The following is a 15,058-nucleotide window of genomic DNA, read 5'->3' as shown; positions in this document are numbered from 1 at the left end:
TAGCTGACCTCATTGATACTCATGACCTTGTAGACGCTAGAGTACGTAAGCATGACACACCCCTTGTGGACAGCAAGCACGGTTCCATTCTGCTTCTAGGACACGACGTCTGCATATGGAAAGAGGCCCCGCAAGGGCTACACGAGGTAGACGAACGAGTGCAATGGCTGATGGATGAACAGGCCATTGCCAGAAGGTGTGGTCTATTATATTATATAAAGTTCAAGGACCGATTGATGAGGGGTTGGAAGTATACGCGTCTAGATGTCCAGCCAGACGTGCACCTTGTCAGACGGTAAGCAACCAGGAATTCACATGGCGAAGTAAATAAGCATTGGATGGGTCTGGCGACCGAGCAAAGCGGTCAGACGGAGGTGCTCCCGCATATCACAACGTTTATCCCGCGTTCAGTGAGTGGTAAGCTTATGCAGTTTAGGCCTTGCTGTTGGGTGTTGGCGACGAACCGAGTGCGCCAGGGACGGTGTTACAGCCACACGATCATATGATCACTATTTGCTGTTCTGACAAAAAGCAACAGTGGCAGCACAGATGGTTCGTCGTCATGTATGCATGCAGTTCTACAGGAAAGGCGACGACGTCCACGTCGCAATAAATCAAAGCCATGCATTCACATGACAGATGTTTTTGCGCGAGTGTATTTAATGAAGACCTTCGCGGTGCTGTTTCAGGGGATGTTTCAGTCGTTCTAGACTGCTGCTGTTAATGAGAATCCACCAACCAACAATTTAATACATGTACAGATCTACATTATCACCTCCGCGCCTTATTCCTACCTGCTGCCGCTTTTCCACCTTGCTTAGCTTTGTAACCCACGCACATATCCACTGAAACACCAGGCAAAGAGTACTCAGGGAGATGCCAGGGGAGCTGATCCCTCTCACATCCATCCACCTCTCAGACAACCTACCGCGGCCGCCTACCACAGCTAAATAGAGCAACAGCAACACGGCGCTTCTCAGGCAACCCGACGAATTACTAATTATATGTACAGCCTTGCTCAAAATTCTCCTAGCAACCATCACAGATGCCCGGTTCACTCCGCCAACACTAGATACGATCCTGAGTGAATGTATGCCTTGTCGTGTACGCCATGCCTTGTCGCACAAACTACATTTTACTTGTACTTGCATTTGCAGTAGTTTCAGGAGGCAGGCAGCAGAAGGACGAGCTGATGGTCGCCGTACATTACGAAAAAGCACGCAGGTGGCACAAAGGCGGCCCCCTTAGTCAGGGAGCCTTCGCTGCCAGTCAAGCAACGGCATAAACATCCTTAACCCTTCTCCGCAAGCATCGGTCGCAATAACAAATGAGCCGTCGTCGGGACTGTACGTGATTAGTTGGAAAGTTGGAAATAGCGGTTATGCATACCATCAACCGTACGCATGGATGACTGTTGTAGTCGTTGATGTATTTTTTAATCTGTAGTCAGATGTGTTGGGTCTAAAGCTGCACGCTTAACGAAGCCGATCATCTGGGGGTGATATGAACACAAACAGGTACGACAAGTAACGTAGTGTAGTACAATCACCTGTGATCCGTGCATGGTCGACACGGTTGGCAAGTGCGGGGAACCCGGATATCAGAATCGAACAAATAGATGGTCTATAGACGATCAAAAATTTAATAGACGCACGCGTCCAGACACGAGAATTGACCCGGCAAGCAAATTTGCTGTTCGTACTTCTTACGATTTAGGATAACATACATTTCAGCAGCAGTGCAAAAGGTATTGCAGCCGGCAGCAAGGTTGGCTGCGTGAATGGTGGTGTGTTAGCCATCAACCAACGTTGAGACAAGTACGTAACAAGTAATGCGACAAAAGGCCATTGCTACCTTTCCTGGAGCGGCCTAAGGCTTGGCGGACCGCTTCGGTGATGGTGATGGCGGCGGTGGTGATGGCGGCCTTGGTGATGGTGGCTTGGACGGTGGCGGCTTGGGTGCTGGCGGCTTGGCTGGCGGCCGCGTGGGTGCTTTCGGCTTGGGTGGTGGCGGGCTGGGTGATGGCGGTGGCGGGTTGGGTGATGGCGGTAAAGGAGACGGTGGCGGCGGAGACTTCGGAATGGGACACTCCTCTGGGTTAATTTTGTACCGGCAGATTAGGACCTTGAGGATGTCAGTACCGACCCAAGATCCGCCGTGCACGAGAAGATTGTAATTGGTGAAGTTACTCAGGACACCAGGGCTGGCAGAGCCGATGAATGAAATCTTGGGATCAGTGTATACAAACGTCGACGGATCGTTATCCTACGGCGGCAAGTAAGTAAGCAAGTAAGGACAGCAGGTTATTTTGCTGGATTGTGTGGTATCTTTCAGTTCGGCGGCAACAATTGAACGGCGCTGTAGTAGCTGGGCGCTGAAAAGACCTGTCGGGATGCTGGTCGAGCGCGGTGCGCGTGTATGTAGTTGATATGTGTGCCGTAACTGTGTACCAGCTACTACAGGCGCAACGAATTCGTCAGAAAGGAGGGCTTATTTCCGTGTATCGAATGAAGAATGGCAACATTAGCTTTAAATAATGAACAGCGTGGTGGTGGTATGCATACACCAGGCAAAATAAACTGATGCATCGCTGCACAAGCTCGGCACGATGATGGTGAGAGGTCAGCAGCACTGTTGTATTCTGGGCATATCTCGGCATCTGCGTCAGCCGATTGATACTTTATTGTAGCGGTGTAGTGGTGTATAACAAATGGTATCGAACAGCTATCTCAGTTCTGACGTGGGCTGGGGATCTCGGCTGACGCGTAAATTTTCTGAGCGGGATCTCGAGGTGCATTCTGAAGCTTCAGACTTAAGTCGCGTTCTCACAACAAGAAGCTGTTACTTAGCATCCTGTTCTTAGCATTCATCCTGTAGCATATAGCTACTGGCCAGCTACTGTAGTAGTTGGTACACAGTACGGCACACATAACGTCTACAAGTACGCGCTAAGCGCGTCCACCAGCATCGCAAGTGGCCTTTTCAGCGGCCACCTACTGGTACGAGGTCTCGATACCAATTGTAGTAGCTGGTCGCTGAAAAGGGCTGGATCGGGAAAGGCCTCTTAAGATGCTGGCGGAGCGCCTAAGCGTGCACTTATAGGTGGTGTATGTGCCGTACATATGTACAGCTACTATATATGCATCCCTGGAGCAAGCACACATGACATGCGCACATCTGTAGTAGCTGGCCGCTGAAAAGGCCTCTCGAGATGCTGGCGGTCGCGCTTAGCGCGTATTTGTAGGGGTAATGTGTGCCATATTGCGTACCAGGTACCACAACATCACACAGGTATTGCTGTGCCCCCAGCACCACGTCATACAACAGTTACATATTGTAACAGAGATTGCATTTGTGCGTACACAACACAGGGATAGGGCCACGCACGAACACGTACCATTGTTGCGTTGAGTTCGTGGACATTCACTTTATTTCTGTACGCTGACCCAGTCAGTTCCGCATCGCCGCTCTTGTTCACACGTACGGAAATGTACAGGTTCTTGGCCAGGGAGGGGTCGCTGTACATCGGCATCCAGTCGGGAACAACCCTGATGTAGGTTCCATTGGGGGTCAGGTGCGTGGCGGGAAGATTGAAGCTGAGGACGGTACCTGCAGGCAGCGCCTTGGAGTCAACACGAGCACCGCCATTCACTGGCGTGGCCCAACCGAGCCGAGCCAGCTCGGGGGCGTTGGGGCAGGCATTTCCACGGCCCATGGCGGTCGACCAATCCTCGTACTCCCAGCCGTTTTGCCAGGAGTGCCACAAACCTGGGTCAGCAACAGTAGCAGCAGTACCAGCAGTAGCAGCAGCAGCAGTAGGGTTCATGGCCCATCATCATGGCGTGTGCGCGCGCGCGGTGCTGTCTGTCTGGCGTTGCCAATGATGCTGTGGGCATTTATTAAGCAAAAGCAGCAGTTTCCCCCTAGCTTATCAACCATTGAAGTTAGACTATGTTCTGCTGGGCCAGCGTAAATCTATACGTATCAGGCACTAATTATGTACGCGCACACGGATATAAAACATATGTAACTTTTTCATTATTGTCTATATATCTTGCTCTATTATCTTAATAATTAAGATATGTAATCGATAGGGACCGTGCCTAGGTAGCACGTGCAATCCATTGACACCAGCATATGGCCCGGCATACGGACAAGGAACACTTGTAAACACGGGTTACCCTGTCTGTTACCCCTCAGTACAATATTACCCCGACCCCTTTGTTACCCCTTGGTAAGGGGCTACCCCTACCCCTTTGTTACCCCTTGGTAAGGAGTTACCCCTACCCCGGGGTTAGGTTACCCACCCCCCTTCGTACATAGCCACATGGGTAACCACTTACCCCTACCCTTACCCCTACCCCTAACCCCTGGGTTATGCTTAAGGGGGGGTTACCCCTCGTTTTATGCCATAGGGCACACGATCTATGTATAGACAACATATAAGTGTTTACTTTTAGTAAACGTTTACTAAAGTAAATAGGGTTTTTTGCATAGAAACACCGGGAAGAAGGTTGCTTGGTAGGCGTGAAAAATAACGGCCTACAGTTCCTATAGGAAGGGTAGCTACCCTTAAGACCAAAGCGGAGTAAGACCACCTGCCACACACAAGACGCTACCATGGTCTCACCGTAATTGTGGATGGCTTCCTGCATGATGGTGCCCCAGCGTTGTACGCCGTAGGAATATGACCTCAACGCGATTTGGTTCCCCGGCAGGTATGCCACGCCCGCCCAAGGACAGACGTTAGCATTAGGCTCCGGCACTATGTATGCAAAGTGGGTGAAGCCCGAAACCGCTTCCTTTCCAAGCAGCGCCTTGGCTCCGATGTCCCCATCAAAGCAGAACCTATGAAAGCTGCAATCTAATGTCACCTCCGGCGAGCAGCTGCTGACATTCACAGTGATAACCCTAAATGCCGTGGCGTTCAGGTTGAATTTCCCAAAGGAACAGTTTGTGTACTTCGCGGCTACTCCGCCGCGACCATCCCCGTTAGGCCCCAGGAAGATTTCGCGGACGCCAGCTTCCGTCACGCTGGCATGCATGCCGCAGACGGAGTAGTCCAGAATGACGGCCAGCAGTCGCTGGTGGATCGTGCCGCGGTCGGGCAAAAACATTGGCTTCGCCGACAAGATGGTTGTGCTTTTGGACCCAAGAGCCGGAGTGCAGATGCCAGCGGCATTAATGTAGCAAGACTGCGTGCGGTGTAAGGAGCGTGAATAATTTGATGAACCAAGGAGTTAAGGCGCGAGCGAACGAAATGGTTATGTTTCTTAGGGTTCGGCCTGTCTGCCATGCATGGCAAACAGACGAACGAAATGGCTATGTTTGACCTAATTGCGCTTGCTGTGCGCTTAGGTGACCTTGCCCTGTGTGGGCGTATATAGCTGGTACCACGCACTTACGCACATACATACAAACATACATACATATGTACACATGCGGCTAAATAATGATAACCTTATGCAATCCACGCTAGCAATCAAGTGGATCAAACCATCATGGTAATTCAACTCACGATTATTACAAGCGCCCCCGGCGCCACTGGACGCCCAAGGAGATCCCTTTCGGGGGGGGCAAAGCCGGGTGCTATGGGTGTTACGGAGCCGTCACCACCCCGAAGGACCCACTGCGATAGTCCGTTGAAATGGGTGTCAACGAACAGCAGCTCGCCTGGCACATCCACTATTGTGGGTGCAGCAGCACTGGTGGTGGTAGTGTCAGGGGGGGGCGTCCGGCGGGCCGCCGACCGCTTGGGCGACGGTTGGGGGCTCCTCTGCGGTGGCGACCTCTGCGGTGGAGGTAACCTCTCCAGGGAGGCCACGGGGGGGCATTCTTGGGGGGCAGATCTGTAGCGGCAGATGTGCACTCGGAGGATGTCTGTACCGATCCAAGATCCGCCGTACACGACAAGGTTGTAGTTGGACAACACCACTTGGCTTAGGGACGCGGCGATGGAGATTAAGTAGACGTTGGTGTCTACGCGAAACAAATCATAACTTTTCTGGAAGTTGCTATCCTGCAAATGCATTTAGATATGCATACCGAGAGAAGGTAAAAGAACAGAAGGCAATGTAAACAGCCTAAGGCGTAAAGCATCCGGATGCACAGCAAGTCAACGACGTGTCGTTGAGGAGGGCGTTGTATGGTATTATGTTGTACTATATTGTATTGTATTATATTACGTTACATTATATCATATTATATCATATTACATATGTAATGTAATGTAATGTAATATCATATTACATATATCATATATATCATGTATATTAATATATAGTATTGTTGGAACGAAGATTATTGTTTAACAAAATCGCAGGAAGGCTGCTAGATGGATGGCCCCAAAAAGTAAAAAATCACAGGATGAAAGCACTTGCTTTCTTGAATTCAGAATAATCCGGATAGGAATGGTAAATTTTTTTATTATAACAGCATTTTACTAGTAGTGCACTGCAACTATCATAAGGTCAGCCTGTCTTGGACTTTCAGGCATTACTACGACAAACTTGCCGTGTTTATTATATAGTTTTAATACGTGCGATATTTTTGGAATTCCTTTTGAAATTTCGAAAAAAGCTTGCTTAAATGCAGTTTTACGTATTGCAGTACTTAAAATTCAACTCTGTATTGTAGTTATATGACCAAATAACTAACTATTGTGTGTGTTGTTGTATATATATTGTGTGTGTGGTTGTTACAGTGGCTATATATTGTGTTGTATTGTATTACATTTACCTTTCTCGCTTGGTCCTTAATATAACACGATGCCCCTGCTGTCTATAAACTACAAACAGATCTCATCGTCATTAAATAAGCCAGATGCCCTGAACGGTTCCGAAATACGCAAGATCTATGTAACGCAAGTCGTTATGGGACGAGCTCCATACGGAAGGTAAAACGAACTTACCAAGACCGTGCTGACTTCGTGGATGTGCACTTTATTTGCCCAGGGCGACCCCAATTGCGCGTCACCGCCCTTGTTCACACGTACGGCAATGTACAGGTTCTTGGCCAGGGTGATGTTGCTGTACGTGGGCAGCCAGTCGGGAACAACCCTGATGTAGCTTCCATTGGGGCCTAGGTACGTGGCGGGAAGATTGAAGCTGAGGGCGGCACCAACAGGCAGCGCCCTGGAGTCAACCTGGTTGGCCCCTTGCGCTGGCGTGGCCCAGCCAAGGTAGGCCAGCTCGGCGGCGTTGGGGCAGACGTCTCCGGCACCCGTGGGACTTGTGAAGTCTAAATAATTATCCTGACGCACTGTGAACGACGTTCCCAGCCCTGTGGGGCATTAGGATGGGGCATCGAGCAAGGACACATAAATGGATGTATAGGAGGTATAGGGCGAGGGGAATTTAGAGGACGTCCGTCCCGGTCGCCGCAGATTAATTGCTTCACGCCATTGGCATGTGAGATGTATCCATCTATGTAGCTCTTACACAGAATATGCGCCATATCTATACATGCGCCTCGGCCGACCTCGGCATAGAACCCTTATTATCCTTAATACCCTTGTTATTGAGTGTTACGTTATTAACCAATTGGTTAATAGCGCTTGCTTGCAAGCCAGCGCTGTTTTCTCGATCGGTAGCAGGGAAGCACTTATACGATTCGCGTTCGGGTGCGTGGTAACCCAGGCTGCTTCAGGCAATTAAATCTGAAGGAAAACAGAAAACTCTGGAAACCAAATGATTTGTCGCAAAAGCGGCGGAGCTACAACGTCACATGCATGCATGTGCTGCTACACCTACTGCTGCTGTATTAGCTGCCATACTGGCCGCTTGGAAGACCCCTCCAGATGCCAGCGAAGCACCTTGGCGCGTATTTATACACGATGTGTGTGCCTTAAGATGTAGAGCCACTACACATACGTGCGTGAAACGTCCACGGATGGCCGCGTGCAAGACCCCTCGCGGATATCGCTTATCCATTTTCTCTTTCCTCCGTCCGTCTTGCCGTACCGTAGTTATGCAGGGTCGCGCTCAGAATAGACGCCCATCTCCCCACGCCAGACGCCGATGTTTGCAGCCAACTCGACTGTCCACCCATAGTCCCAGCTGAGGCTGGGCATTTCGCATCAAGTGCGTATGGGCAGAGCGCATCCTTCATTCCTGGCGGGAGAATGTACGTATAGTGAGTGAAGTAGTTTGACTGAAACCTGTCAATCCCAAATGAAGCCTTTACTCCGGCGTCCCCGTCTTGGGCAATCGACCACAGTTCGAAGTTGTTTAAGCTTGCCGCCTTGGACGGCGGGCAGCTGCTGACGTTCACAGTTACTGCCGTGAATGCCGTGGCGTTCAAAACAAGCTTGCCGTACGAGCACTGCTCGTATTTCTGTGCGGCTCCGCCTCTGCCGTCCCCGTTGGCCCCTAAGAATACAGTCCGTGCGGCGGCTTCGGTAAGTGAGGCCGGTAGGCCGCATGCAGAGTAGTCCATGATGATGACGAGCAGCCGCTGCTGGTACTTCTGATCAGTGGCGTCCGGTAAGAACATGGGCTGTGCTGACAGGACGGTTGTGCTGGAATCCGAGGCCGGATTGCAGACACCAAGGTCATCCAGGTTGCATGACTGCGTGCGGCGGCATGGAAAAAAGAATTAATTTCGTACAGGTAGGGGAATGGATGAACTCTTGTGCGGAAGACGGAGTGTGCAGTGAGCACCAGTCTCCGCACATGTTCTAGTCAGATATACCCCCCTGTTTCACACATCATACAGCATGCAGGGCGTGCGTGAGTGGCTGGCGTATGGCGGGGAATGTGGAGTACTATTCCTACTTACCACAGCCACCACGGCTCCCGGCACCACGGGCTGGCCAAGGTCATCCGTACTGGGGGGCTCATACCCTAGCGCCATGGGTGTCACCGAGCCATCGCCCTGGCGGATAGCCCACTGGCCCTTGCGCTCCCCTGACGGCGTGCTGATGAGCATCAGCTGGCCCAAGATGTCCACTGCTCCTGGTGCAGTCGCTTCTATGGAGGTGGAGTCCTCCGGTGACCCTTCCACAGATTCGGGAGGAGGGGTGCTGAGATCACCAAGATAGGCCTCGATGTCCTCATCCTGGCAGAGTCCTTCATGCATGGAAAGCAAGACAGCAGCAACGTACGTAGGAGCAGGTTGCAATGGGTTTCAGGATGATCATTATCTGCTAGGAGGAGTTGAACGGGATTGATCCATGGGGCTGGAGATCCTGGAGATCAAGCCTGTCGCTGCATGCATTATGGACTTGCTTGGTCAAAATGATGATTTGCGGGCATGGCAGCAAAGCAGTCCCAAGTAATTAGTATGAGTGTAAGGCGGGATCTGGTAAAACGCGATGTGTGCATTTGTATGCTGCACTTTGATTGGATATTTATTAAACATAACACACATTGGAATGTCAGGTAGGTCCATTGAATAGGCATACCGTAGTGCCAGTAGAATTGGTGACACACATTTGGGATGCCGTCACCAAGGTTGTAGCATGTGTAATTGTCTAAGGCTTTTACCAGCGCGGGCGTCACCAACTAAGCTATACGACGCACAGCCAAATTTCATAACTTGTGCAAAGCAAAACGGACACAGCTTTATTACTTTTTAAATTGAGAACTGATATGTGGACGAACATGCTGGCAAGTGGAGGAAGGGGAAGGGAGGAAAGGGGGGAAAGGATGAGCTAGAAGAAGGGGGGAAAGAAGAGGAAGGGAGAAAAAGGGAAGGAAGGGAGGGAGGGAAGGAGAGGGGAAAGGAAAAAGAAATGTTGTGAAGAACCGCCGGGGGCCCGGGGGGTTTCGCCACGCTACTAAAGCTGGTGATGCGCCTCATGGGGATGTTGGTATGGCGGACGAAAGGCGAGAAGGGAGTGGAAAAAGAGGAGGGAGGAAGAAAATCTGCTTATGCCTGGGAACGGCCTTCACTGGCCTTGCTTTGCTTTGCGGCAGTGAAAATGGTGATCAGGCAAGGCCAAAATGTGAACGGTACGACCGGACGACTTGTCATGTCATGGTCCGGCCGTCACCAATACTCGTGACACAGATGCAAAACGATTTCCGGGTCATCACCAATTGCAAGAACCATTGCGCAAGTTCAGGATTTTTGTCGGGCCGTCACCAAAATTTCTGTCACCAATTTTTACTTGGACTACGGTGAGGTATTTACGCCGAATAGGCATCAAAATTACTTAAATGCACGCACGGTGCATGCGTGGTGACGCCCATTCCGTCAACCTTTGTTGTATTCTGAGCTTATCACCGCGGGATCTGCATCCGCCGATCGGTATAACAACCTCGTCAACTTACCTCCTGAAATTGTTATGAGAAACAAAAGTGGCAGTACCACCAGTTGCCGTCTCATCATTTGTTTGTACTTCGCCAGTAAGCAGGTACGTAGCGAGATTCCGGACTTAAAAGTCCCCTCTCCCTTCTTTCAACACCGAACGAAACGGCAGCTAGCTACTAGCTCTGCCTGCGGAAAACAGCACATGCGTGGAGGATGGGAGGCAGGGCGGGTTACACGCACGCGAAAACAGCACTCGTTTGAAGCAACAAGACCCACACTCATTACTACCGACTGTTTTATATGAACGAACAGCAAATTCCAATACATTCGTTCACAAGCAAATACTTCGTGCATCAAACGGACGACTGTATGACTCAACAGGTAATGCATAAAACATTCATATTGGTACCTGACCACAATTGGTTTTTAATGTGCGTTTAGTGATTGATAAAACGTGGCTGAGTCGACTACATGCATCCTTGCTGGCGAACACGCACCGTCCGATTAGTTGTTTCGGCTCGCTCGCTTCGACCGAGCAAAGGTGAAATCAGTTGAAATGCCCATTCAAACCATAGATATGCAAATTGCAAGGAGGCAGGTACGATTTCTGTACAGTGCCTTTTGGGCGCAACGCTAATCGCATCCATTCGTACTAGCCGTGCTTTGCGGCGGTGCCTTTACGAGCGAGGGAAAATCCCAATCGCCAGATAACCAAGCGACTCACTTACTTATCATCGAAATAGATGTATACATACCTTAATCTGTAAATTATACACCGTCAAAACACTTGCTTTGATTAAAGTTTCCCAGGAATGGGTGGGGACTCCATTTCTACAGAGGACGACTAACCGCCGCCACCGCAGTCCGCTAAGTTACTACTGGACTGGCAACCGTCGGCTGTCATCACCGGTTTAATGGCGGTTTTAATTACCGCCACGCATTCAATAATAATCGGTTTCAGGGCTTCCATACCTTCAGGGCTATTTTTGAAACAATTGCAATAATTATAATGGAGTTGTCCATCAATTATTTGCACCCAGACCGTGCTTGCCCTAATAAGCAACGAAGGGGTTTTCTTCAGTTGATGCTCGAATTTCATTTCTAAATTGCAATCTGTACGCATCAATCTGCAGATTTACAGCGGGGCTATTATGATGTTCTTAAACCACTTGGAAAAGAATAATTGCTTACACAGTTTCGGCGCAGGCAGGTTATACAAACGCATGCATATATAGAATAGTTCCTCTGCTGAACGTTTGGTGTTAGTCTGTCCTGTTACGCATTAGTCTATTGAAACATTGCTTGTATAGAGGACGTTTTCCTATGCGTATAATGGCGGCCTGCGATAAGGTTGCGACATGTGTATGTTGTTACAGGGTGGTTAACTTCGCCAGCGGCCCCCTTTCCCGGGGCAGTCCCTGCTCTCCCCTGCTAGAGGGGCACCCTAATCCGTCACCCCATCCGACTTCAGTATGTATTCGTTGGGTTCGGCAACTCACCACCAGCATCCAACCAAATCTAGCGGATCAACGGCGCATCAACTTAGTTCCTGGTCAGCTCGCAAGTGTATATGTGTATATGCGCGGAGCCAAGCACGAGGTTCTGCTGAAGGCCATGTATGCCTTTCTTGATGTTCATGTTCCATAGTACTCCTCCTTGTGACTGCACCTCGAATTATGTATGTTGTTACAGGGTGGTTAACTTTGCCAGCGGCCCCTTTCCCGGGCAGTCCCTGCTCTCCCCTGCTAGAGGGGCTAAGTTAACCACCCTGTAACAACATACATACATCTAGATCTTCGTGTCTTGTAGGTTTATGCACGTTTACAATTCTGTACGTCAGTGTCTTTTGGGCGTAACGTTAAATCACAACAGTCGGTCTGTTACTCCACTTATCAATAGTGTCGCTCCGAGCGAAGGACAATCGCTCGCTCCCCAAGCAATGGCATGGAGGTCTCTCCGTTGCCACGTGCCTATACAATAAAAGCCGTTAAGAAAATTTGCAAGGTGTTTATCAATGCAAAAAACTCAAGATATGTTGCTTGTTACCGTATTGTTCCAAGTCTAGGAGCGGCGCACAGGAAGCAACCCTAATTAACCGCACCAGTCGTGCTGAGTAGTGTGATGTTTAATTATTTTGGGCGGTTAATACCTCACACATACAGCAAGATGAGTAAGAAAGCTAACTGTAAACACGCGCGTACAATTGCTTCAAGAAGAGCAAAAACGGTCAAGTCGTCAGAAGTCGTCGAAAAGGAGGCAGGAGTTCCATTTCAACGGGACACACATATCATTCGCGGATATGCACAAAAATATTACGCGACCAGACCGCATTATTCTCGGAATACTTAATCTGCATAATCAAAATTCTCGGCCTCCTGGACGTTGCGTGGAAACCCAAGGATTGTCCGCGTGTAGAGGTCGCGCTGTTCCGTGGGCAAGCACTCAGCAGGCGTTGGTTTTTTTTGTGACATCGATCCTAGCTTGGCAAGAATGCTAATAAGGAGCTAATAAGAATGCTAATGACAAGGATGCCAATAAGTATTACATATAACTTTCATGCCTTCTTTCTTTCGCGAAAGGATGCATTCCATGGTAACCGATGGAAGAAGACCTGCACCCGCCCAAGGCAAGCGAAGGTATTAATACAATATTGTATTCTGGGCGTATCACGCGATCTGACATCCACCTATCGGTACTTTTCCGAAAGTCGCGATACAACAAATAGTATCGAGAAGTGCCAATTCTTGCCAATTCACACGCGCGCAAGGTCTGAGAACCAAGCCAAAGCGGAAAGAAAACCAACAAGCCAGCAACCTCGCTGTCAGAACAGATTCGAAGGCAAAGTTCCTGTTCTCTCATGCATTTATATTTCGAAGGCCTATGCATGGCGTTGTAGCTCAAAGGTAAGCAGCCGTGTAAACACGACCCTAGATTTCTTGCGCGTAATGGGTCCCCTGCTACAGCTTAACCTGCCCACGAAATCCGTATGAAGACGTATGAAGACGTCCTTTCCAGTTTGACCTTTCTTTCTTTCTGCGCACAGCGACGCGATATGTACACCGATACGGAGAAAACCGAGAATAAAGCAAGCGGGGGGGTCCACGGCGCTCACCCGTCAGTGCGTCGCGGCCACCGCGAATTCATGAGGTTGCCCGAGGTTGCCTTTATCCAAGCGAATGCATAGTGCACATCCTAAAATTTAGTCAACGGCTGTTTTGTGAATCAGATATATAATAAGCTGCCAGTGGATATAAGGAGGGTACAAGGCTGGTTCCCGGTGCTCGATTGATCTCTCAAATGGTGCCTATCGGGGTCCTTGAATTGCTCATCATCTGCCACCGCGGGTGGCAGATAATCTGGCAGTCCGCCTGTACTTCCGTACAAGTACACGGCGTGAAGCGCGACATGATATTTGTATCTTAATTCTGCACGTACAACTTAAGTCAGGGGATGCGGCTGGGGATCGAAACTGCGAAGCCGTACATGTGGAGGTTCACGCCAGGCTGTTGCGAGATTCGAGTTGACGAGAGTTGACGTTTAACCCTGACCAGGCCTTTGACCGGCCCGACAATGCCCAAGCCCAATTGGCTTCTCCACTCTGGGTACCAGATGAAAGATGTGCCTGTTAATCACGGTGACGATCTGAAATCGTGGCTGCGGCATTCTCGGGAATACATTATACGATGCGCCCAACATCTTTCGTAAGTACCGCAGCAGAACTAGGTGCAGCATACTATCTGTTTATACGTCAAACCTGCGTTTCACTTCATAACCAGCTGTCGAGGTTCATATCTGCTCATAGAGTCCCCTTGTGTATTGTGCGATACCTGTTACTTCGGAAAGCCTTCGAATAATGGTCTTTAAGACCCCGGCTCGTATGGGTATATGGGCTCCCTACATCTTTGGAGGGTCACAACTCAATAAGGCGTTAAACACTCCACTCACACACTCACATAGATAGGCCAGACGTTATCCTTCCTTCCTACTGACTCCTGGGATTGAGCAGGCATAGCAGAAGGTTAGCGGTTACGATGCTTGTGCTTGTTAGATGCTGTTGCGGACTGTCACGGCACCGGTAGGCGTTGTCCGTACCCGTCCGTTGCCCTGAGTTTTTACGGCATACACCCGTGATCAAGTGAAACCGGTAAACAGCTAGTCGCAAATACACTCCCTTACATTTTGGGCGAAACCGATCAATCCAATCGGGCTCGCACAAGATACGAGGGATTTTAATAAGATCAATTTCAGCTGCAATACCAACAACTCGGCTGCGGCTAAAAGCTCGACAACCACCCACAGCAGCAACAGTCACAAACCGTTGTATCGTTTCCAAGCATCACCACTCCTAGGCGCAGGTGCATATGCATAGGCGTGCATATGCATCAGCGTAAAACGCGCCAATGTCCTCACAGTTTGCTAAATACAAGGTCCCTAATTAAGCTACACATGCTTGGCCGCTCTCGGAGCCGCAAAAGCACCTGCGTACCTGTGTACGCATCATCCCCTAGCATAAGAAACACATGAGCATAGCCGCCAGAACTTAATCGTACGCAAGTATGTAATATGCCGCCTGTCCAAGACGCAATCTTGCACTATTCTGCACTGCACCAGTCGCAGCACGACATCCAGATTCTTCCTGAAGACCTTGGCCAAATGCGTCTACTTGAAAACTTAAAAAAGAGTAGCAGCTCAAATCCTACCCAAAAACTCCCGCAAGCAAATACACACCGTGCCCATCGCCTTGGCGAAATCCACGAAGAAATTATCCTCGCGGTTTGAAATAAAAACACAACCGAGAGCGGGG

General features: G+C 49.7%; 2 protein-coding genes across 2 annotated transcripts; both read right to left on the bottom strand.

Annotated features, from left to right (window-relative positions):
- Positions 1 to 1,869: 1,869 nt before the first annotated feature.
- Positions 1,870 to 5,168, bottom strand: VOLCADRAFT_66482 (uncharacterized protein; the record flags this gene model as incomplete). Its single annotated transcript, XM_002955893.1, has 3 exons — positions 1,870 to 2,265; positions 3,398 to 3,768; positions 4,631 to 5,168. Coding segments are annotated over 3 exons (1,305 nt in total), but the record flags the coding sequence as incomplete, so codon positions are not given.
- A 644-nt stretch (positions 5,169 to 5,812) lies between these two features.
- On the bottom strand, positions 5,813 to 8,883 carry vmp31 (metalloproteinase, extracellular matrix glycoprotein VMP31; the record flags this gene model as incomplete). Its single annotated transcript, XM_002955892.1, has 7 exons — positions 5,813 to 5,929; positions 6,911 to 7,009; positions 7,031 to 7,246; positions 7,960 to 8,043; positions 8,104 to 8,142; positions 8,269 to 8,484; positions 8,725 to 8,883. Coding segments are annotated over 7 exons (930 nt in total), but the record flags the coding sequence as incomplete, so codon positions are not given.
- Between the last annotated feature and the right edge of the window lie 6,175 nt (positions 8,884 to 15,058).

The sequence above is a fragment of the Volvox carteri genome (genome assembly GCF_000143455.1).
Source record: "Volvox carteri f. nagariensis unplaced genomic scaffold VOLCAscaffold_56, whole genome shotgun sequence".
Classification (NCBI taxonomy): Eukaryota; Viridiplantae; Chlorophyta; class Chlorophyceae; order Chlamydomonadales; family Volvocaceae; genus Volvox; species Volvox carteri.
Note: the sequence above shows the minus strand (reverse complement) of the source record. Positions and strands in the feature narration are given on the sequence as shown.